This window comes from Nicotiana attenuata, unplaced genomic scaffold, assembly GCF_001879085.1.
Source record: "Nicotiana attenuata strain UT unplaced genomic scaffold, NIATTr2, whole genome shotgun sequence".
In the NCBI taxonomy this organism is placed as follows: domain Eukaryota; kingdom Viridiplantae; phylum Streptophyta; class Magnoliopsida; order Solanales; family Solanaceae; genus Nicotiana; species Nicotiana attenuata.
This window is the reverse complement of record NW_017674891.1, coordinates 1-22495: the sequence shown is the minus strand read 5'-3', so window position 1 is coordinate 22495 and position 22495 is coordinate 1. Positions and strand designations below refer to the sequence as shown.

The 22495-nt window shown below is 37.8% G+C and overlaps 1 protein-coding gene across 1 annotated transcript; it reads right to left on the bottom strand.

Annotated features, from left to right (window-relative positions):
- Positions 1-21398: 21398 nt before the first annotated feature.
- On the bottom strand, positions 21399-22442 carry LOC109219414 (the record flags this gene model as incomplete). Its single annotated transcript, XM_019383876.1, has 2 exons — positions 21399-22250; positions 22336-22442. Coding segments are annotated over 2 exons (959 nt in total), but the record flags the coding sequence as incomplete, so codon positions are not given.
- Between the last annotated feature and the right edge of the window lie 53 nt (positions 22443-22495).

Below are 22495 nucleotides of genomic sequence, written 5' to 3'. Positions count from 1 at the left end.
TCCTGATTTGATCACAACTAACTCACGAAATTTTCCTAGTGAAAACTGGGGCAGAAAATTTCGTTCGTTTGTTTGTTTTGGTATCTTAAGCAGGTCTAACACCGAGGCACAGGGGTGCGAGACGACCGAGGGAATGAGTCTCAATCCAGAATAAAGAAAAGAAGAAAAGAACAAAAGAAATGAACCAAATGTGAAGCAAGCAAGGGTGCGGGTTGCTCAAAATCTGATTGAAGCGACAAGCTCCGCCGATCCCGCTCTGACCCAATGCTGCAGAAAGAAAACACATCTACAACTTGTCGAGCGTCAAGATTCATATCGGAGTCCACAGCAAAATCAGCTAAGACTCAAGATCAAGCTTCAAGAGATTTATAGATAGAATCGTTGTAACTCATAGTTGTTAGGCATAGCTAGCTTAGCTTTGATTTTCCTTTTTGGTGTAATAAGGAGGTCAGCAAGCAGTAACAGCAGCAACAGCAGTGAAATCACAGCTCCTGGTAGTCCCAACTACCAACTCTTCCAGAACTACACTGACCTGATTCCTTTATAGCCAAGGATATGTAGGCAACCTTTGAAGCAGGGTTCGGTCAGACGGTTTTCCAAAAATGCTTCTCATGGAGTGCCAAGCAGGCAAAAATCTCTCATGATTGCTCATTTATCTTTTGCCCGAAAACCCTTCGTGTCTCCGAGCAAAGAGGGGCAGCTGTGAACACGTGATTGCCGCTTTGAATTATTCCTATAGCTTCTTTAGAATAGATTACTTTTATTATTTGATTTTTAGGATATAATTGCGTTAATTTTGTGTGTATTTTATTTGTGTGTGCATGATAATTCATAAAAAATATTAAAAATATTTATACTTAGGATTATAATTTTGCATATTTTTAGACTAATTAGTAATTAGGCTTTAAAAACACAAAGAAAATCATAGAGAATCCTTTGATTTGTTTTGTTTAATTTTAATTTTAGTTTTTAGGTTTTTATAATTTCCAAATGGTATTAGGATAATTGTAGCTTAATTAGGTAGTTTGAATTGATTGTGAGGTTTAATTTTTAGTTTTAGTTTTTAAAATTGAAAAAAAAAAGAGGAAAAGTAATAAACAAAATAAAGAAAAGAAAGGCAGGCCTGTTTTAAAGAATAAGCTTTGGCCAATATTAATTCACCAGCCCAACCCCTGATACCAACCTAACGCCCAGTCCAGGCCCAAAAACACCCACCCGGTCCAGCCTTTAACTACTCCAAACGACACCGTTTTGACTCAAATCAATCTCAACCGTCTAGGTTTTTAATCTGACGGTTGAAGTCCCCATCACTTAATATAAATGTGTCCAAACGATACCACCCCCCCCCAGGACCCCCTACCTTCGTCTCTCTCAGACCTACACCGAAAAACCCCTAACGCCGCCGTCCCTCCGCCGTCCGCCGCCGGCCGGAAATCGCCTCCGTCGGCGGCGATGCTCCAAATCCGCCCAAAATTACACCCTTGAATCCTCTCCCTCTCCTCTTTCCAACCCCCAAAACCATCTCCTTCAATTCCTAGCCAATCTTCTCAAATATTAGATCTAAAATCCGGCCCAAAACCCTACTCTCTCCAAACCAGACCAAACTCACACCATATATCCTCCTCATCTCCTTCTTCATAAATCCATAACCTATAACCCTCAAACATCACCCCATCTTCTCAAATTTTGGATCGAAATCCGGCCAAGAACCCTAACTCTTCAAAGTCGGAATTTCTTTGATTTGGCACTACAACTGACTTTAATCGTGTGTTTTCTCATTGAAAACACAGGATTAAAGACGGTTTTGGTCCAAATAGCTCCAAAAGCCCGATTAGATCCGAGTCTGAGCCAAGATTAGAGGTATTTCATCTTTTATTTTCTTTTGTTCTTGTTTTTCCATGTCTGCTTCTGTTGTTATGTTTTTTTTTTTTAAATTCTTATTATTACATTAGTGTTCAGACTGCAATAGGGTAGTGTAAATATTTGCTCGTATTTTTTGATCCCAATTGAATAACACTGATCAATCTTTAGTCATTTTAGGGTTTATTGATTTCTGTTTCTACTGATTCTTTCTTTTAATTTTGGTTTCGTTTTTCTGATAATTGATTTGTTGTTTAGTTTCAATTAAATGATCCATGTTTGCTTTGGCTAATCTGATTTTAGTCTCGAGTTTGAGTGGTTTGTTTAGATCAATAATACAATAGTCGTAGGATATATAGATCAAGTATTTAATTCAAATTAAAACAAGGATAGTTTAATTTTGTTGATTGAAGAATTATGGTTATAGCTGAATAGTGTGGTCCTTGAATTAACCATAGTCACTAAATAAGGTAAAAGGGGGTTTAGGGTTGATTAGTAAAATTCAGGGGTATTCAGGGTTAGTTTGGGTATTCCCAAATAGGAAACAATGTTGTAGTTGAAACTAGAACCTCCCAGAATCTTCTAGAGGAGGGTTTTAATTAGAATTTCAGTAGTTTAGTGTTTAACTTGAGAAACAAGTCAAAACCTTAGGGACTAACTAGCTAAAAATTGAAAAATAAAAGAGGGACTTAGGGGGTAAAATATAAATCTGAAGGCAGCCCTAGTTTTGCCTATAAAAGGCATGCTCATTGCCTTGTTTCACAAGTTTGGACCCTCTGAAAATCCCCAAAAATATTCCAGCTTTTAATCTTCCACCCCCAAATCCCATTCTGAAGTTGTGATTTCAAATTTGAACTTCAAAATCTAAGAAAGTTCAAAATCTGCATTCCTATAGTTCAAGTCTTCTTTTAGATCTTAATTCCTGCCCAAAAAATCCAAAAACATAAAAAATACAATAAAACAAAAACAAAAAAAGTACTATTCGTTGCAGCTTCCTTGTGATACTTTCACAAATCCAAATCTCAGTTAGAATTTTGCTCATTTGAGGTCCACAATGGCCTGAATTATCCTGTTTTGCAATAATTGAAGTTCTAAAACTTCTGGAGTCATTTTAAAGTCGAAATCTGGCCTATTCAGTAGGAATTTGGTCGTTTACTAGTTATTAACCGCTGGAGATTGTTTGACATTGTTTCTGGGACCTGAGCTTGGTGTTAACCTGATAATTCACTGCTGAATCGTTTTGCTGTTCTGCCCTGTTTAAGCTGATTCCTCACCTCTACTTTATTTCAATTCCAGGTATTCTTCAATCTCAAGAGATATGTGAAGAACTAAATCATTGGTTGTAGTCAAATTATTAAAGAAATGACACATTGCTTTGCATATTTTTTGATTATTTCCTTGTATACATATTGGATTGAGTGTTAGATTATACAGCAGCACTATGTGGAATGTAAATAATCTGAACATTTCATCATTTGTACTTAATTGGACTATTAAACTCTAGGTTGATTGCATGCTGTTTCATAAGTTTGGTTTAATATAGATTAATTTTGGTAGTGGTTCAATGCTGCTGGAGTTGAGGTATTCATAGCCTGTGTTAGATTAAGTCACACATGAAGAGTTGAAGTGTTGTGTTTCATTTGATGAAGATTAGATTGGTTGTATAGCTTGATAAAAAATGAAAAACGCAGGCCTATGTATTCCATATTATTGCTAAGACTACCTGGAGATTAGAGATTGTGAATTCTTAGACGCATTAAGTGTTAATATGTGACTCTCAAATAAATAATGGTGTTACACATAAATAAAAGAGAACACGAAATAGTCAATCTATAAATAATAACTATTGCATGCTCTAGCTGATGATTTTCTGGAATTGTTTAAGCATCGTTATATTCAGCACATTGGGCTACGTGAGTGAAACAAGTAAGAAGGCAAGTCAAGGCAGGACCAAGTCGTTGGGTACACCTTAATGGCTAGACTATTGGGCCTGATTTTCTTCAGTTTGAGCCCAAGTGCAAAACTCACATCTCAGATCAAGACCTATGGACCTGCAATGCGGCAGATTCGCGGGCTGAAACTTAGGCCCAATGTTGGACGACTTTTTAAAAATCACATTAGGGATATAGGGGATTAATTCGCAATATAAATTTAGGTTTTCAAGTTAGGTAGCGGGTTCAAATTAAGAGGATCCTCCCTCTTGTTTGAATTCGGACCTGAACTCGAAGCCCGAATTTATAAATGCAAATTAATTAGGCCCTTTTAGAGACAAAAAATAAATAGAAAATTATAGTTTGCTTTAGGCTGGCCTTTAAATAATAAAGTTAGATAAGCCTGGCCAAACAAAATGCATAAGTTGCGGGGCCCTCATTAAATGCTTAATTAAAAATACTTAGAATTCGGGGCGTGCCGTTTAGCGAATTTCACGGCCCTCCACAATGATAATAACCCGTTAGTCGCTTTAGGCGCGCTTTTTTTATAATTCTACCTTCTTAAATACGGGAGTGCATTTCATGCGACCCAAATCCAAATCCAAAAACGTTAAATAAGAATGTGTCAAGGATCCGGGTGCATTTCATGTGACGTGATCCGAAAACACGTTTTTAAACAACGTTCACTTTCATAAAAAATAATTAAAAGCGGTAAATAATTATAAAATTGCACTATAGGTTTGAACATGTATAAAAATCAGATTTTTAGCCATTTATATTAATTTAAGCGACCGTGCTAGAACCACGGGATCCGGGGGTGCCTAACACCTTCCCTCGGGTCAACAGAATTCCTTATTCAGAATTTCTGGTTCGCAGACTCCAATTGGGAAGTCGACAATTTTCCTCGATTTGGGATTTAAATTAAACCAGTCACTTGGGACACCAAAAGCCAATCCTATCCCAAGTGGCGACTCTAAAATAAATAAATAATCCCATTTCGAATAATGTCACTTTAAATGGAAAAACTCCCTTATACATTATCCTTCGGGGTAAGTGTGTAAAAAGGAGGTGTGACATTGGGTAGGTTGAATTACATCAGCAGGTTTATTGCTCAGTTGACTTCTACGTGTGAGCCCACCTTTAAGCTGCTAAAGAAAGATGCGGCAATTAGATGGACAGATGAGTGTCAAGAAGCTTTCGACAAAATCAAAGAATATCTGTCAAATCCGCCAGTGTTGGTTCCACCCGAGCCCGGAAGGCCTTTGTTCCTGTACTTGATGGTGTTGGGGAACTCTTTCGGATGTGTTCTTAGGCAACATGATGTGACCGGGAAGAAAGAACAAGCCATATACTACTTGAGCAAGAAGTTCACTAGTTATGAAGCCAAGTACACTTTGTTGGAAAGAACTTGTTGCGCCTTGACTTGGGTCGCTCAGAAGCTTAGGCATTACTTGTTGGCCTACACCACCTATCTCATAACCAGGTTGGATCCTTTGAAGTACATATTCCAAAAACCAATGCCCACGGGGAGGTTGGCAAAATGGAAAATCCTGCTCACCGAATTTGACATAGTCTATGTCACCCGCACGGCAATGAAAGCTCAAGCCTTGGCGGATCACCTTGCTGAAAATCCTATCGATGATGAATATCAGCCTTTAAGTACCTACTTTCCGGACGAGGAAGTAAATTCATTTGAGGTAATTCCGGAAGACACTAATGCTTGGAAAATGTTCTTCGATGGAGCTGTAAATGCAAAAGGTGTTGGGATTGGGGCGATTTTGATTTCGCCCGCTGGTCAGCACTATCCGGCCACAGCCCGGCTTCGGTTTCTCTGTACGAATAATACCGCTGAGTATGAAGCCTGCATTATGGGCATGAACATGACAATTGACCTGGATGTGGAAGAATTGCTAATCATGGGAGATTCTGATTTGATTATCCGACAAGCTCAAGGTGAATGGGAAACCCGAGACATCAAGCTTATTCCATACAGGCAACATGTGGAAGATCTTAGCAAGTGGTTCAAATCCGTCGAGTTTAGGTACATTCCTCGGTTTCACAATGAGTTAGCCGATGCACTAGCTACGTTGGCCTCGATGCTGCCGTATCCGGGTAATGTCCACATTGACCCGTTGGAAATCCAAATCCGAGAAAGGCATGGTTATTGCAATATTGTTGAGGTGGAACCAAATGTTCAGCCATGGTATCATGATATCAAGAGATTTTTGAAAACAAAGGAATATCCTAAGCAAGCCAGTGGAGACCAAAAGAGAACCATTAAAAGGCTCGCCAGTGGTTTTTTCTTGAGCGGAGAAGTCTTGTACAAAAGGACTCCAGATCTGAACCTTCTAAGATATGTGGATGCCCAAGAGGCTGGAAGAATCATGAATGAAGTGCACGCAGGAGTATGCGGACCCCATATGAACGGATATGTCCTTGCAAAGAAAATCCTTCGAGCGGGATATTACTGGATGACCATGGAAAAGTATTGTTTCAGTTTTGTCCGAAAGTGTCATCAGTGTCAGGTACACGGGGATCTGATTCATGTACCACCTTCAGAACTGCATCCTATGTCAGCACCGTGGCCATTCTTTGCTTGGGGTATGGATGTCATTGGGCCAATCGAGCCAAAAGCTTCAAATGGGCACAGATTCATATTAGTTTCCATTGACTACTTCACAAAGTGGGTCGAAGCAGTCACTCTCAAAGCCGTCACTAAGAAAGCAGTGGTAGACTTCGTGCACTCCAACATTATATGTCATTTTGGTATTCCTAAAACTATCATTACAGACAATGCTGCAAATTTGAATAGTCATCTGATGAGGGAGATATGCAAACATTTAAGATCACGCATCGGAATTCTACCCCTTATTGGCCCAAAGCTAATGGTGCTGTTGAAGTAGCGAACAAGAACATCAAGAAGATTCTCAGGAAAATGATTCAAAGTTCTAGACAATGGCATGAAAAGTTGCCATTTGCATTGTTGGGATATCGCACAACTGTGCGCACATCAGTTGGAGCAACACCCTATCTATTGGTTTATGGCACTGAAGCCGTAATACCTGTAGAAGTTGAAATCCCATCTCTTCGAATCATCGTTGAAGCTGAGATTGAGGATAATGAGTGGGTCAAGACCCATCTAGAACAGTTAACCCTGATTGATGAAAAGCGGATGACTACAGTTTGCCACGGGCAGTTGTACCAACAAAGAATGGCTCGTGCCTATAACAAGAAAGTGCGGCCTTGGAACTTTGAAGTGGGGCAACTCGTTTTGAGACGTATTCTCCCGCATCACAAAGAAGCAAAAGGAAAGTTTGCTCCGAACTAGAAGGGTCCATAAGAAAATGGTTGCCGAAAGGGGCATTGTATTTGGGAGACATTAAAGGAAATGACCCTGAAACAGTTGTTAATGCAGACGCAGTCAAAAAGTATTTTTAACCCTTCTGTGGTACCGATGTTCTCCGATTGGGTTGATGAAGGCTTTTATTCTCTCTACCCCAAACACTTCAACCCTTTGCTAACCCTTTGAGCCGATTACCTTTCTTTGATTACCCTCTTTGGAACCCGAAAACGTTTGTAAAAAAACAAAACGAAAAATCAAAAATAAAGTTTCCCTAAACTATGTTCGACTTGATTCCGAAAGGATACGTAGGCAGCCTCTCTCTGGGGTTCAGTTACAACAAAACAAAAATCCACATTCCCCTACGAAGTTGAAACTGGGGCAGAAGTTATAATCGTTCGGCGACGATTCGCCAGAAAGGTTCCAAAGTTGTAATTCAATCGAAACTCCTTTTACCCTAAACCCTGTTCAAGTCTTTCTGATCAATCGGTGAAGATGTTAAAAAGAGGAAGATGTTGGTTACTTGGATCTGATACAATCAAATGAGAGAAATAAAATGAGAGAGTATTATTGGTGAAACCCACACGGGCACCGTAAGGCGACGGTGAGCAGATAAATTGAAAACGAGAGAGTCTTGTTAATGAAAACTCGCAAAGAGCACTATAAGGCGAAGGTAAGAAGAGAAATGAGAGAGGTTAGTTGGTCAAAACCTGTGAAGGGCGCCACTGATCGAAAAAGGGAATCACTTACAACTATCGGCACTGATTAGAGTCCTGGCAAGGTCTCGGTTTTGAGATATGGATTATGAAGGGTTTTCATGAGATTAGATGGTTGCGCAGATCGGGTATCCAGTCCAAGAAGCATGTCATGTCTACTGAAGTCCGCAAGCACTCTAAATAAGTCCTTCTTTCCTTTCCCCGAAAGGGACACTTCTCACTTAAAATTCATTATCCTGTCCTTTGTTTACTTTTCCTTGAATCCCTTTCGGTCTAATCCTCCTCCGAAACTAATACAAAGAAAAGATGGCAAGATTGGTTTTACAGGGTTCTGTTCAACAAAAGCTAGAATTCAAGGAAAGGCACCCAGCCTCAGCAGGTGCATCAAGTCGACCTCGACTGGCCAAGATGGCCGATGCCCCAGAGTCAAAATTATCGAAAAGGAAAGAAATCCAAAGTCAAGTGCCCATAAAAGCAAAATAAGATGAAAAGGCCAAAGACCCACACAGCTAACCATCATGTGAAATTTTGGAAAGTCAAGATCCCTGGGTTCAGAAAAGAAACCGATTTCCAGAAAGCCAGCAAGCAACAGAGATTTTCATCGGAAGAGTTGGGCCGAGATCAAGTGATTGAAACAATCAAGGCCACAATACAAACCACCGTTTCAAACTGACGAATTGTTCTTTGATTTGAAAATAGGAAAACAGGTGCAGTCCAAAAGCAACCTTGTAAGAAGCAGGTGCAATAAAAGCAAGGCACGCAGAAACCAAAACGGTTCTGCAGCAAAAATTGACCAGAAAAGGGAAGTCCTTCTAAACTCTTCCTTCATTCTCATAAATAAAATGAAAAGTAAAAAAAAATGGATTGAGAATCATGGTAGCCTAGGGTCCCCAATCTCTAGCTACGTTTTTCCAACATAGGATCTCATTCCCTAGTCGCTTCCAGCATAACCTGGTAGTCTTTTCCAGTATAGGGTCTCACTCTCTAGTTGATCCCCGGCATAACCCGTGGACCTCCCCGGCATAACCCGAGGACCTTTTTTTCGGCATAACCCGATGACTTTCCCAGCATAACCCATGTATCTCCCCGACATAACCCGAGGCCCTTTTTTCGGCATAACCCGATGACTTTTCCGGCATAACCCGTGGACCTCCCCGGCATAACCAGAGGACCTTTTTTCGGCATAAGCCGATGACTTTCCCGGCATAAGTCGTGGACCTCCCCGGCATAACCCGAGAACCTTTTTTCGGCATAACCCGATGACTTTCTCGGCATAACCAGTGGACCTCCCCGGCATAACCCGATGACTTTCTCGGATTTATCCATGGACCTCCCCGGCATAACCCGAGAACCTTTTTTCGGCATAACCCGATGACTTTCTCGGCATAACCAGTGGACCTCCCCGGCATAACCCGAGGACCTTTTTCCGGAATAACCCGATGACTTTCTCGGCATAACCCGTGGACCTCCCCGGCATAACCCGAGGACCTTTTTCCAGCATAACACAATGACTTTCCCGGCATAACTCGTGGACCTCCCCGGCATAACCCGTTGACCTCCTCGGCATAACCCGAGGACCTTTTTCCATTTTTCGGCATAACCCGATGACCTTCCCCGGCATAACCCGGTCATTTTTCCAGCATAACCTGATAATCTTCCCAACCTGGGGCCTCCGATCCCCCATTTGATTTCATTTTAGATATAGGGTCTCCACTCCCTAATCTCTTTTCTCAGGGATACACAATCCTAATTTTTATTGCTTTCAATAGAGAAATAGTTTAGATTTTGTTACAATAACTCACGAAATTTTCCTAGTGAAAACTGGGGCAGAAAAATTTCGTTCGTTTGTTTGTTTCGGTGCCTGAGCAAGTTTTTACCTTGAGGCACAACTTTCGAGGTGACCAAAAGAAGAAGTCTAGATTCAAATAAAAGAAAAGAAAAATAAGAAAAGAAGTGAACTCTAAGTGTAGAAGCGGAGAAAAGAGGCGGACTGCTCAAGATATGATTGAAGTCACAAGCTTTGCATGCCCCGCCTTGGTCCAAAAAGCTGAAGAAGAATGAACCAGCGGTTGCAACTAACGAGCATCAAGATTCAAATCAGAGTCTGCAAGAAGAACCAGCCAAGACTCAAGATCAAGCTTTAGAAGGTTTATAGATAGGAAGCTTGTAACTCGTAGTTGATAGGTTTAGCTAGTTTAGCTTTTCATCTTTTATTTTGGTGTAATAAGGAGCTCAGCAAGCAGAAGCAGCAGCAACAGCAGTGAAATCACAGTTTATCGGTAGTCCCAGCTACCAAAACTTCCAGAACTACACTGACCTGATTCCTTTATAGCCAAGGATATGTAGGCAACCTCCGAAGCAAGGTTCGGTCAAACCTTTTTCAAAAGATGCTTCCCATGGAGTTTCAAACGGGCAAAAATCACTCATAATTGCTCATTTTATCTTTGCCCGAAAATCCTTCGTGTTTCCGAACAAAGAGGGGCAGCTGTGAGCATGTGATTTTTGCCCTATATGAAATATTTCTATCAAATCAAAGAAAATAGATTTTTTCCAATTATTTGCCATTTTATAGGAATTTTGTAGGATTTTATCAATTGTTTGCATTTTTCTGCACGTTTAATTTTTGTTAAAAATCATAAAAAAATATCAAAAATACCATGCATTGCATTTAGATTTTGTTTTTATACTTTTAGGATTAATTAGTTAATTATTTGTTTTATTGAAAATTAAAATCACAAAAATGGCTCATTTTTACATTTTTTGTTTTTAATTCTTAGATTAGTGATTTTTCTCTTTTAGTTTAGGATCAAGTAATTGTTATAAAATTTATAATTAGATAATTAGCTTAATTTTACAATTTAGATTAATTTAGGATTTTTAATAAAAGAAAAAGAAAAAAGAAAAACAAAGAAAAGTGAAATAAGAAACGAATTGAGGGAAAAGGGATTTGTTTTGAATTTGGGCCATTTTAATACCCAAATCCGTTCCCAAACTTACCCAGGTCCAAGACCAAATCACCAGCCTACCCGGTCCACCCCTAACACACTCAAACGACGTCGTTTGTTGGGTTTCAATCCCAGCCGTTGATCTCCCATGATCTAACGCCTCGGAACTGGCCATTCAATTCATTTATAACTGTCCGAACCCCAAACACCCCCCATTGAACTCCCCCCGTTTCACCTTCGTCTCTATTCCTGACGAAACCCTAGCCGCCCCCTCATTCCCTCACCGGCTCCGCCGTGCTCCGCCGCCGGAAATCGCCTCACGCGGGCGTTGACACCCCAAACCCTACCAAATTTACACTTGATAATCTCCTTTCCCTCCCCTTTCCAAATTTCCAAACCATTTCCCTCGAATCCTTACCGAAATCTTCGAATCTTAGATCAAAGATCGGAATCAGAAAACCCTAATCCCTCCAAATCAACCCAAAATTTCACTAGGCCATATCCTCACTGCCCTCACCCCTAATACCTAGCTGGTCTTCCTAAAAGGCCCCTCAAAATCAAGCATTTTCAGATCGAAAATCTGAAATCCCTAAAGGTCTATACTAAGTGATTCCGGAAGACTAAATGGTTCAAACCTACATGAGTCACTTGCTCTTGACAAGAACAATTGATTCATGTGGGTTTGATTTATTTTCAAACTTGCCAGAATCAATTCAAACTCCGGCCAGGTTCACCAAGTCCAGTTTGTTTTCTTACGTGTAGCCTAGGTAATTTCCCCTTTATTTTTCGGTTATTCTCTCCTTGCTTAGGTTTTCTTTTCCTTCTTCATATTCTTATTTCTGTTTAGCCGCATGATTTAGGGCTTTTCTTTTTATTTTATTTTTTTATTAGTTGTTTACTTATACTTTGTTCACTAGATTAAGCAAAACATGCTAGGTTTAATTGGCATACGTCTGTTTTTTAATTAGGGTACTGGTTACTCTGTTGTTTGTTCTAATTCAAAGATTCTTAAAAGATGATCAACAGTCCCTTTGTTTGATTTTTGGTTAGCTGGTTAATTAATTTATTCATGAATTGATTAGTTTAGGATTCTTTGCAGTTTCATGTCAACTTTTGTAGATGCATTAATCATTCTAAATTTAGTTTTGTTTAGGTTTAATAAGATAAACACTTTTGTCTACTACTTAGGTTGGTTTTAGTTCAAATTGCATCATCTCTTTTATTTTATTTCTGTTGTCATTTTAATTTGCATTTTGATTTGTTGATTGACTGTTGTATTTGTTTGCCTTAGTTTGTAAAGCAGTAGAAATTTGTAGGGACTTAATTGAATTAAAAGAAACTTAGGATAAGTTTTCAGAAAATATCTAAGCAAAGAAGGTTCTAGAAGTATACAGCTGTCAAAAATTGTTTTAAAAAAGATGCTGAAAATGGACAGCTGTCGGTTTTCTCTGTCAAAAAGGGATGTACTATCTAAGGGATTTAGGGCAGAATATTCCTAGATGCTATTTCTGTATAGGCCCTATAAAAAGAAAGCTAGGCACTCACTAATACACAGAGGATCAGATTGTAGAAAACCCTAAAACACTCTCAAAATTTCAACTATTGTGTTCTTAAAAGCTGGTTTTCCTTTGCTCTTTGATTAGCAAAAAAGAAAAAAAAAACTCAAAGACCTCCCTGATTTCTTCTAGTCTTCATAAGCTGAAAATATGGTTTGAAAGTGGAAGTTTCTTGGTTTCTCTTTGGGATTTTTACTGTGGTGAGCTGCTGTTGAAGTTTGGTTTTGGGTTTTTGGTTGCTGACTATTTGATTTCTGTTGCTGCTCCTTTTTCTTTTGAGTTTTCAACCAATTTTTTTCATCTTAATACTTGCTGGTTTTTGGTTGCAGATTATTCAAGGTACTGGCTTCATTTCTTCCTTATGTACTACTGTTTTTCTCTGAAATGATATGCTATTGATGAGCTTGTAAGACATGTACAATGAAAGAGTTTTATGTGATGTTTGATTGATGTGATATGAATGAAGTTGAAATTATTGTTGAACATAGAAAGGAATCAATATGACTCTCACTGTCTGGTCTATCTCTAATAGCCAAGTGCTCTATGTTTTAGAGGTGATCCTAAATGTTGTTTTATTAAATTCATACTATCTTCTCTTCTTTCTTTTAAAGGAATGATACTTTGTTTCCTTAATGACATTTAAAGCTGTTAACTGACCATGAGCTAGTACATGCAGATTTGGTCACTAGTTTGCCAAATCAGCAGGCTCAAAAGCTGAAAGTTGGGATCCTGCTGTTTTAACACGAGAAGAGACCAAGCTTTGATGGACAAATCATGTCCAGAAGAGGCAGGGATTCCTTAGGTTGCTAATTATACGGAAATTTGTAATAGATTTGTTTTTTAATGTAGTTAGTTTATGTATTTAATAAGTTACAATGTAATGTGTTGATTTTGAAAAGCTTCTTATTTTATTTGAAGACTGTAATTAACTAGGTTTTAAATTCATGTACTGGGATTCAAAACAGCTGCATTAGGAGTTTAATTATGTTGTTGTTATATTTTTTTTTCTAAATAATAGTGGTGCAATGGGCCAGGTTATGAGCCCACTCTGTAAGGACGACAGGGCTGTTCTTTTGTTTAAAGAGGGCTGAATTTGAAGCCTAGATAAAAAGCTAAATGAATCTGGGCCTAGGCCGTTGGGCCTGGGCCCTAAGCCCAAAAATTTGATTCAGTTGTAGGAGATCTATTTTATTATAAGTCATAGTGTAAACACATGCTATTATGTCTTTCAACTCACGTGATTAATTTTCAAACTAGAATTGTGTTTGGTCTTTGAATGCTGGTTTTTTTTTTTACTTAAAAGCAAATTGAGATATAATTGTTATAAATGTGTAAGTATGGTTAAATGTAGAGGTAGATAGGCCCAGCTAGAAAACATGTAGCAACTGGGCCCGCCTAAACATAAGCCCAATGTGGCCGCTTGATTCGGACTCAGCAAGACATCTTTGAGTCTTTTTACTTCTGGGCCAGACTCCAGCCCAATACAACTCTAAATTGTTGTTTCTCCCAAACTAATTAAGTAATGGGCCGTCGCTAGCCCAAACCCAAACCCCTTTTCAAAAATAATTAAAAAGCCTAGCCCTTCACCTTGAGCATGTCTTTGATTAAAAGCTTCTTAGTAAATTTTAAATTAGGATTAAAATATGAGTGTCCTTAGTTTTGCTTAGTGACACACAAATCTTGTAAAATAAATCGAGGTGTGCCATACACAAACAAAAATCCTTAAACCTATGGCCCTCATATTAGCGTTATAACTTAATATAGAAAACATTCTTTTAAACATTCGTAGTTTGCTTTAGGCACGTTTATAATAAAATCATCATAGCTACGGGTACGGTTCCCATGACGTAGTTGTGATACATAATTTCCAAATCCGGGGGTACATTTATGTGATCCGGCCACAACTTCTAATAATGTTAATAAATTAAACATGTTGTAGATCGTGGGTATGGTTCCCGTGACACGATTCACAATGTGTATCAAACAAACAAGTGTACGACAATCGTAACTTGTTCCAGAATAATTCCATAAAATAATTAAAAGCGGTTATAAGGTTAAAAATGCACACTAGGTTTAAAACATGTAGTAAATCAGATAATAGGCCAATATTAATAGTTTAAGCGACCGTGCTAGAACCACGGAACCCGGGAATGCCTAACACCTTCTTCCGGGTTAACAAAATTCCTAACTTAGAATTTTTGGTTCGCAGACTTTTAAAATAAAGTCGAAATTTCCTCGATTTGGAATTTTAAAATAAACCGGTGACTTGGGACACCAAATAAACTATTCCAAGTGGCGACTCAGATAAATTAAATAAAATAATCTCATTTCAATTTATGTCACTTTAATTGGAAAAACTCCCTTATATCCCCCTCGGGGTGGTAAAAAGGAGGTGTGACAGACCCCGACACATAGTTGGGTAAATTATATTGCATGTGACCGTGTTCATTTATATTTTAGTAGTGAATTTGAACGTCATCATATAGTGGCCCTACTTTATTGATATCTGTATTTTTCACCATGTGATAAAGTAATTGAGATGTACATCATGCTAGATATCCTGTTTAGGCTTTATGCTGATATTGCCGGGGCGCATAGTGGTCGTTTCTTGCTGTCATCTCACCAATTTTATTGATATTTCGTACTCAGTCATATTCATGCATTCACATCATATCTCAGTCTCAATTGTTATTTATTGAGACATCATATCATTGTTAACGGGCTGGTTTCATGAGACCGAGAGCCCGAGAGACTAGAGAGATTGATGACTGAGTGAGGCCGAGGGGCTGATGGTGAGGATGTTTATGGGATTGGGTTGCACGCCGCAGCATGTTTTATTGATTTATGCTTGAGTGAGGCCGAGGGCCTGATTGATTTATGCCATGATTGGCTTGTTATAGCGCTTGGGCTGAAGGAGCCCCTCCAGAGTCTGCACACCCTCAGTGAGCGCAGGTACTTATTGAGTGAGAGTGCTGAGTGCCGAGTGATTGGGAGGATTGAGTGACTGTGAGGACTGAGTGGCTGTGAGTACTGAGTGACTGGGATGACTGAGTGAATTGATACTCTACGAGGATGCATATGGTTTTATTGCTGAGTCGCATCGCATTTGACATGCACATGACATGCATGCATAAAGATGCATTTTCTCATGTTGTACGGTATTACGTCATTCATAACTTTTTACACACATTGAATGTGGTTATAGAGAGGTATTTCACACTTGTTATTTGGAAAGGAAATGAAATATTTTTATTTATTGTGGAAAGGATTTTTCAGGAAAATTACAGTTTTCAAACTATCTCATAATTTTTCGATGATTTCGATAAAGGATTTAGGTTTTCACTGATATTCTTGAAAAGCGGAACTATTTTCGGAAAACTGTGAAAAGGCTGAGCACTTTATCTCTAAGCTATTTCTTTATTTATTTGCTTTACACTGTTATGAACTGCTATTGGTTATTGGTGTTGGATCCGACCTATGTTTCAGCTCGTCACTGCTTTCAACCTGAGGATAGGTTTGCTACTTTTTGAGTACATGGGGTCGGTTGTACTCATACTTTACTTCCTGCACATTGCGTGCAGATCCCGGATGCAGATGTTGCTGCGTTCGATGGATGCTGGATTTGAAGGCATACATGCGTTTCTGCTGTAGCTGCCTCTTGTTCACGGTAGCCTTAGATTATAAAATTGTGTTTATGTACTTTTCAAATAGAAGATGTATTTTTTTCATATCAACTTTGTAAACTCTATTCTTAGAAACTCGTGATTTGTACTATCAGTCCCTGGAAATGTAATAGATCCAGATAATTTATTTTGTTTAATTGACTTATTAGCATTAATGGAATTGGATAGTTATTAGTTGGCTTACCTAACGAGTTGGGTTAGGTGTCATCACGACTAGTGGACTTTGGGTCGTGACAGCTGCATACACATGTTGATTTTGAAGTTTATTTCATCTCTATAGTCGGATACTAATATTTTATTTTAAACTTTATTTTTTTCAAAATTTTCACAAGTATGTTATAATATAAAAAAATTATATAATTGTGTATAATCAGTATATAATTTATGTATTGCGCCTAAGAAAAGTAAATAGAAAATCCAGCCACCTATTTGTGTTTAGATCTCTTATTTAAAATCAAAAGTGTTGCCCCGTTTATTAAATATAGAGGACACACGTTGTTAATTATCTTGTAGTAATCACGCAAAACTGAAATATATACTCTCATAGGGCTACGTCTATATTCATATTAATGCTCCAATGGGTTTATGTCTCGTATTGTAGGCTGCACCATGTCTTTTCCTATACCATCATTGTGTACTAAACATTCTCTTCTGTTAATAGCTTATTATTTATTAAACAAAATAGAAATTATATCATTTTGATTCTAATAGTAGAATCAATATAATTACTCTTAATTCTGTTACATCTTTCAAACTTCTAGAACATGTAGACTGTAGTAAATGGGAAGTAACAAATTTTTGATGATGTTCCATTATTATAAACAAGCTGAACTATATTCTTGCTAATGAGACCTAACTCAAAAAGTAAGGTTAAAACCCAAAAACTTATACGACTCTAGTCCAATTCTCTTCCTCACATAAGATATTATTGGTAAAGCTGCAGCAATATAACATTATATTTCCGATTTATTTTGCTTAGACTCGCAAATAATTAATTAGAAACAATCTTAAAATTAAGATGCTATATATTAGGGTTGTGTCACCATTAATTAGTTAGTGACTTAGTTCCCTTTGCAATTTCTCTCCCTAATGACTTTTTTCCTTCAAGTCAGAGTTAAATCATTCAATATAACACGGTATTATGCTTGATATATAGCTAGAACTATTTTTAACATTTTCTCGATCTGCTCCATTTAATGTGACACTCTTTTCTTTTTGGTCTGTTTTACAAAATAGAAACGGACACCTTTCTAATATATTTAAAATTCTTTAGCTTCAAACTTTCTATTTTACCATTAATGATATGTTCTTATAGTCATAGAAATATCATGATATTTGTAAATCATAAGTCTAAGGGTATTTTCGGTATATACGTAATAAAAAATTCCTTTCTTTCTTAAATTTCATACTCAATCAAACACCACCATACAAAATGAAACACATGAAATAATAGGATTGTGGAGTTAGTTCTATAGAACACATAATTATATTATGTTGAAGCACCTAATTTAGGTTAACTATTTGAATTTATGTCTTAGCTTTGAATATAGACCACTCCACTATCAAAACAAAAGTCAAAACTTTTCCTAACATAATTTCTCTCTATATATATATATATACACGTACTCACTTATTTCCTTCTTAATATCAATCCATATATCTCTCTCGTTTCATTTCACTCCCTACACAAGAAAATTATGAAGAGTGTAAAAATCTTTTTTTGGTTAGCCATCATAATGGCATTAGTTATAACTCATACAGAAGCATTTTCATTCGACGAACCTAATGACAATCCAACATTATCTTTTCCAAGATTTGGAAATTTTCTACCACAAATACCATCTTATCATCATCAACAACAACAACCCAGTGTAATCCCATAAGTGGAGTCTGAGGAGGGTAGGATATATACAGCCTTGCCCCTACCCTGGAAGGACAGAGAGACTGTTCCGATAGACAAATACCATCTTATCATCACAAGTTGAAAGTCAAAGAAATTACACGTATGACATGCAACGTCAACCCTGTAATATGTTGGGCCAAAGGTAGCCCAGGGCCATTCTGCTGCAAAAATTAAGAAGTGTGTAAATGTGTTGAATGACAAACAAAATTGTGGATTTTGTGGGATGAAATGTAATTAAGTACAATGAAACTTGTTGTAAAGGCCAGTGTGTCAACATTTTGTTTAATAATAGGCATTGTGGGAATTGCAATAACAAATGCCAGAAAAGCAGTTCTTGTGCTTATGGAATGTGCAGCTACGCTAATTAGACTTTTACTACTTATAAATTAGGATGATTAAATCATTTATTTGGATGTAGAAAATACAGTTTAATAATATTGTACTGTTTCATTCTATTAATAATTAATTTGTTGATCGTATAACGAGTAAAGCTATGCTAGCTACATTATATTATTTGTCTGTTTGTTCTAGTAGTACTTTCTTCTTGAGCTTATACGGCTAGCTTAAATCTTTTAGTTGTAATCTTTTTGGGAATTAATGATCACTTCATGTGATCTTCCTATATAAAAAAGGGAAAAGGTCCAAAAATATTCCTAAACTATGTTATATAGCTCACTTTTGTCCTCCGTTAGTAAATTGGGCCAAAAAAATCCTCCCCGTTAGCACAATGGGCCACTAATGCCCTTCAACCTAACGGCCCTCCACACAAGCCATTTTAATCTTACATGGCATCCACATAGCTGTGACATGGCAGCCACATAAGCAGAGCAGCCTAATAAACCACTCCGATTCCAATTCCAAACAAAGATCAAACAAAGGCCGTAAACCCTATTTCCAAACCCAATTTCCAAAAAAGATCCAATTTCTTCCTAGACTGTTCTTCCATGGCGATTTGAGAGTTGAGGTTAACAACGCAAATTGAAGATCATCTGAAGATATTCAAATCTCCAAATTTCTGTTCAATGTGTGATATATATGTGAATGCGCATGAAATTCAATACGCAAGAAGGTGTCATTGCGGATTGATTGCGCTATATTTGACAGCTTGGTCAGACGCCAATGCTGGGAGAAGGTTCTACAAATGTCCAAGATCCAAGGTTAGTTTTGAATTTATTTTGTTTTTGGTCGATTTATGTGATTCATCTTCTTTTGTCGAGTTAGGTCGTTCTTGATTTTTATTGTTTATGTACAAAACCAGAACTGCTGTAAATTCTAATAATCGTGTAGGTTAGTTTTTGCGGGTATTTTGAATGGATTAACGAAGAGCTCGCTCGTCAAGCGGTGATGATGATCAAAGATTTAAAAACTAAACTTGATGGTGCTAAGGTTGAGAGGAACAATTTGAGGAATAAAGTTTACCTCATGGAACAAGCTACGATCGTTCAAAGGGGCTCTAAGAACTTGTTTGATGAAATGGAAGATGTTATGACGGTTGAAAGGCATACTTTGAATATGAAACTTGACGAAATGGAGCAATTTCAACTTGTGGAAGCTGAAATAGCTAGTAATTTAGAGGTCAAAGTGAAGAAGATGAGAAATATCATTTTGGTTTCATGGGCTTTATTATTTGGTTTGGTTGTCGTAGGGATGATGAAGTGAATGTATGTTGTTTTAATATGTTGTTGTAGTATTTTGGTTTAGTTATAGGGACGATGAAGTGAATGTATGTTGGTTTAGTATGTTGTAGTATGTTTCCAACTCTTCAAAGTGATGATAATTGCAGTTTATTTAGTATGTTTAGTATGTGATGTGGTTTTAGCTTGTCTGTTTAATTTTGGGGTCATGATACTCTTAATCTCCCTGTCTTTCTTTCTGAAGTAGTTGTTTTTAGGTGGGATTAAGATATGTGTTAGACAACTGGTAATTTACTCTATCAGAGTGCTCCAGATTAGGATGAATTCTGAAGTGGACTCCTTGCACCTTGAGTATTTTATCTTCTCTGGCAGGATGATTGCATTGGCCTTAATGCATAAAGTACAAATCAGCATTGCATTTGATCGTCTGTTATCTTCCTTTCTGAAGTACTTGTATCTTCTCAATTGTTTTCCCTTGCTGTCCTTTGGTTCACCGCTACTCCAATCACATCAGCCAGGTAATCAGATAAAGATTATGAAATAATGATCTAAGGAGTTCAAGTCTTATATATAGTGATTCTACCTGAAATCATTCTCATTAAGACTACTTGGATTGTACACCATATATATGAGTTCGGAGATATTTCCTCCATGAAGTTGTTTTTACAGTAGCACCAACTTTGTCACTTTAGATTCATTTGCAGCTTCTGGATTGATCTGAAAGTTGCAGCTTATGAATTCTGCCTTCCACTGGTTAAATCACATGTTCATGAACCAACAACCTTGGAAAATAACAAAACAAAACACTGCTGTGCAAACTAAACCAAAAAACTGTCCAGCACTGTCCAGATTTGCAAAAGAAAGCACTGCTGTAAACAACACTGTCCAGATTTGTAAAAAAAACACTGCTGTAAACAACACTGTCCAAATTTGCAAAACACAGCTGTAAACAACACTGTCCAACACTGTCCAGATTTGCAAAAAAAATACTGTCAAAACAGCTGCAACAAAACAGCACTGCTGTGCAAACTAAAATGTTGTAAAACATTAGTACTGCTGTAATTTTAATTGGACTGCTGTAATATTAAAATATCAGTACGGCTGCTACAAAACAACACTGTCCAGCCATCAAAACATGTTTACAAAACAACTACTAAACCAAATAGCACTGCTGTAATATTACAGTACAAACCAAAACATCAAAACAAAAGGGTTCTGTGAGTTCCCAGATTTGCAACTACATACAATAACCAAGATTCCTAGATTTGTGAGTTCCCATTGAGTTTCCTGCACTTCAACTTCCCGACTTTCTTTTATCTTGCCACTTTCAATTGATTTTCAGTCACAACTTCTTTGCCTTTCCAAGTGAGCTTAGTAGGAGAGTAAGGAAGATCAGTGGGATAACTGACACCAGTATGATCTCCTTTGAAAGAGATGACTCTTGTTCCTTCTGAGGTCAATTGTTGCTGCCTCATCAGTAGTCGAGATTGATCTTCAGAAATAATCTTAGGCATTAAAGCAGGGTCACTTTCATGCTCACTGGTTCCATCACCAAAGGGTTCTGTTTGGTGTCTTGGTACTCTTGGTGTAGGCATGAAAACAAATTCACTTTCATGTTCACCTTCTTGTGTTGGTTGAGTTGGTTGAGGGGCTGAACAACTAACATCCTCAACATTTCCTTCAGCACCAACCTATTAAAAAGAAAAACTTTCTATTAAGTAATTGCAATTATATAAGAAGAAAGATAAGTTAAGCAGCAAGTACCTTGCATGTCCTTGAATTGTGGTCCAGTTCACCACAAATGCTGCATGTCATTCTAGTTCCCCTCCTTTATGCAGCCCAATCTCCTTGTCTCTTGTTAGCCTCATCTTTCTTCCTATTTCTTTTGACTTTTGGCCTTCCAACAATATTGGCAAGTGGAGGAGGGTCCATAGCATGTTCCGGTAATACTTTCCAGAACTTTTCACCTCTAACAGGCATCAACTTGGCCCTATATGTCATCAGGTAAGCTTCCTTGCTGTGCCACCAACTAATTTCAGTCATTGGATCTTCTCTCTCGTATTTTAGTGCCCTGATGGTATGAGGGCATGGGATGCCAGTCAACTGCCAGGATCTACAAGTGCATTTTTTCTCCACTAGGTTCACTGTATGTCTATCACCACCCTCAGAAACCTCATAGCCAGTTTCACCATTGAAATGAACAGCACATAAGTTGGCTACCTTCAAATAAGCAGCATACAACTTCATGCAGTTAGGACTAAACTCACCTCCCCATGTTCTAGCTTCTTCTTCCTTCTCTCTCAACCTGTTCATGACCTTGATTCTAATATCCTCAAGCATCTTCAGGATAGGCTTGCCTCTTGCTACTAAGATCCAAGAGTTGAAGGACGCTGTAAAATTATTGTCCACCATCTGATTTTTGCACAATGTATCAAAGTAGGACCTACACCAATTCTGTGGTGGATACCTAAGTAACTCCTTGGCAGCATCAACAGACAATTCACCAAGATTCTTTAGTTGATCTTTAAAGTCCTCCTCATAAGTGCTCCAAGCAGACCACCATAGGTATTTCTTCATCTCTCCTGAAATTCTGATCCTCTTACTCCAGTTGGCTTCAATATGCCTCACACAAAACCTATGATTTGAGAGAGGAAGGACAGTTCTTACTGTTTCCAACAGACCCTGCACATGTAAATTTAAACAGATTAACTATATAATAACTTAAAAATAACTGGAATAGTCGGTTAAACAAAATCATAAGTTGTACCTTTTGCATATCAGACATAAAGGTAATACTGGTTCCATCTTTCAGATTCAATGAGTGCTTCAGCAGCTCCAGAAACCATGTCCATGTCAAGGTGTTTTCCTTATCAACTACAGCCCAAGCCAAGGGATAGAAATGATTCTGACAATCTTGTGTAACAGCC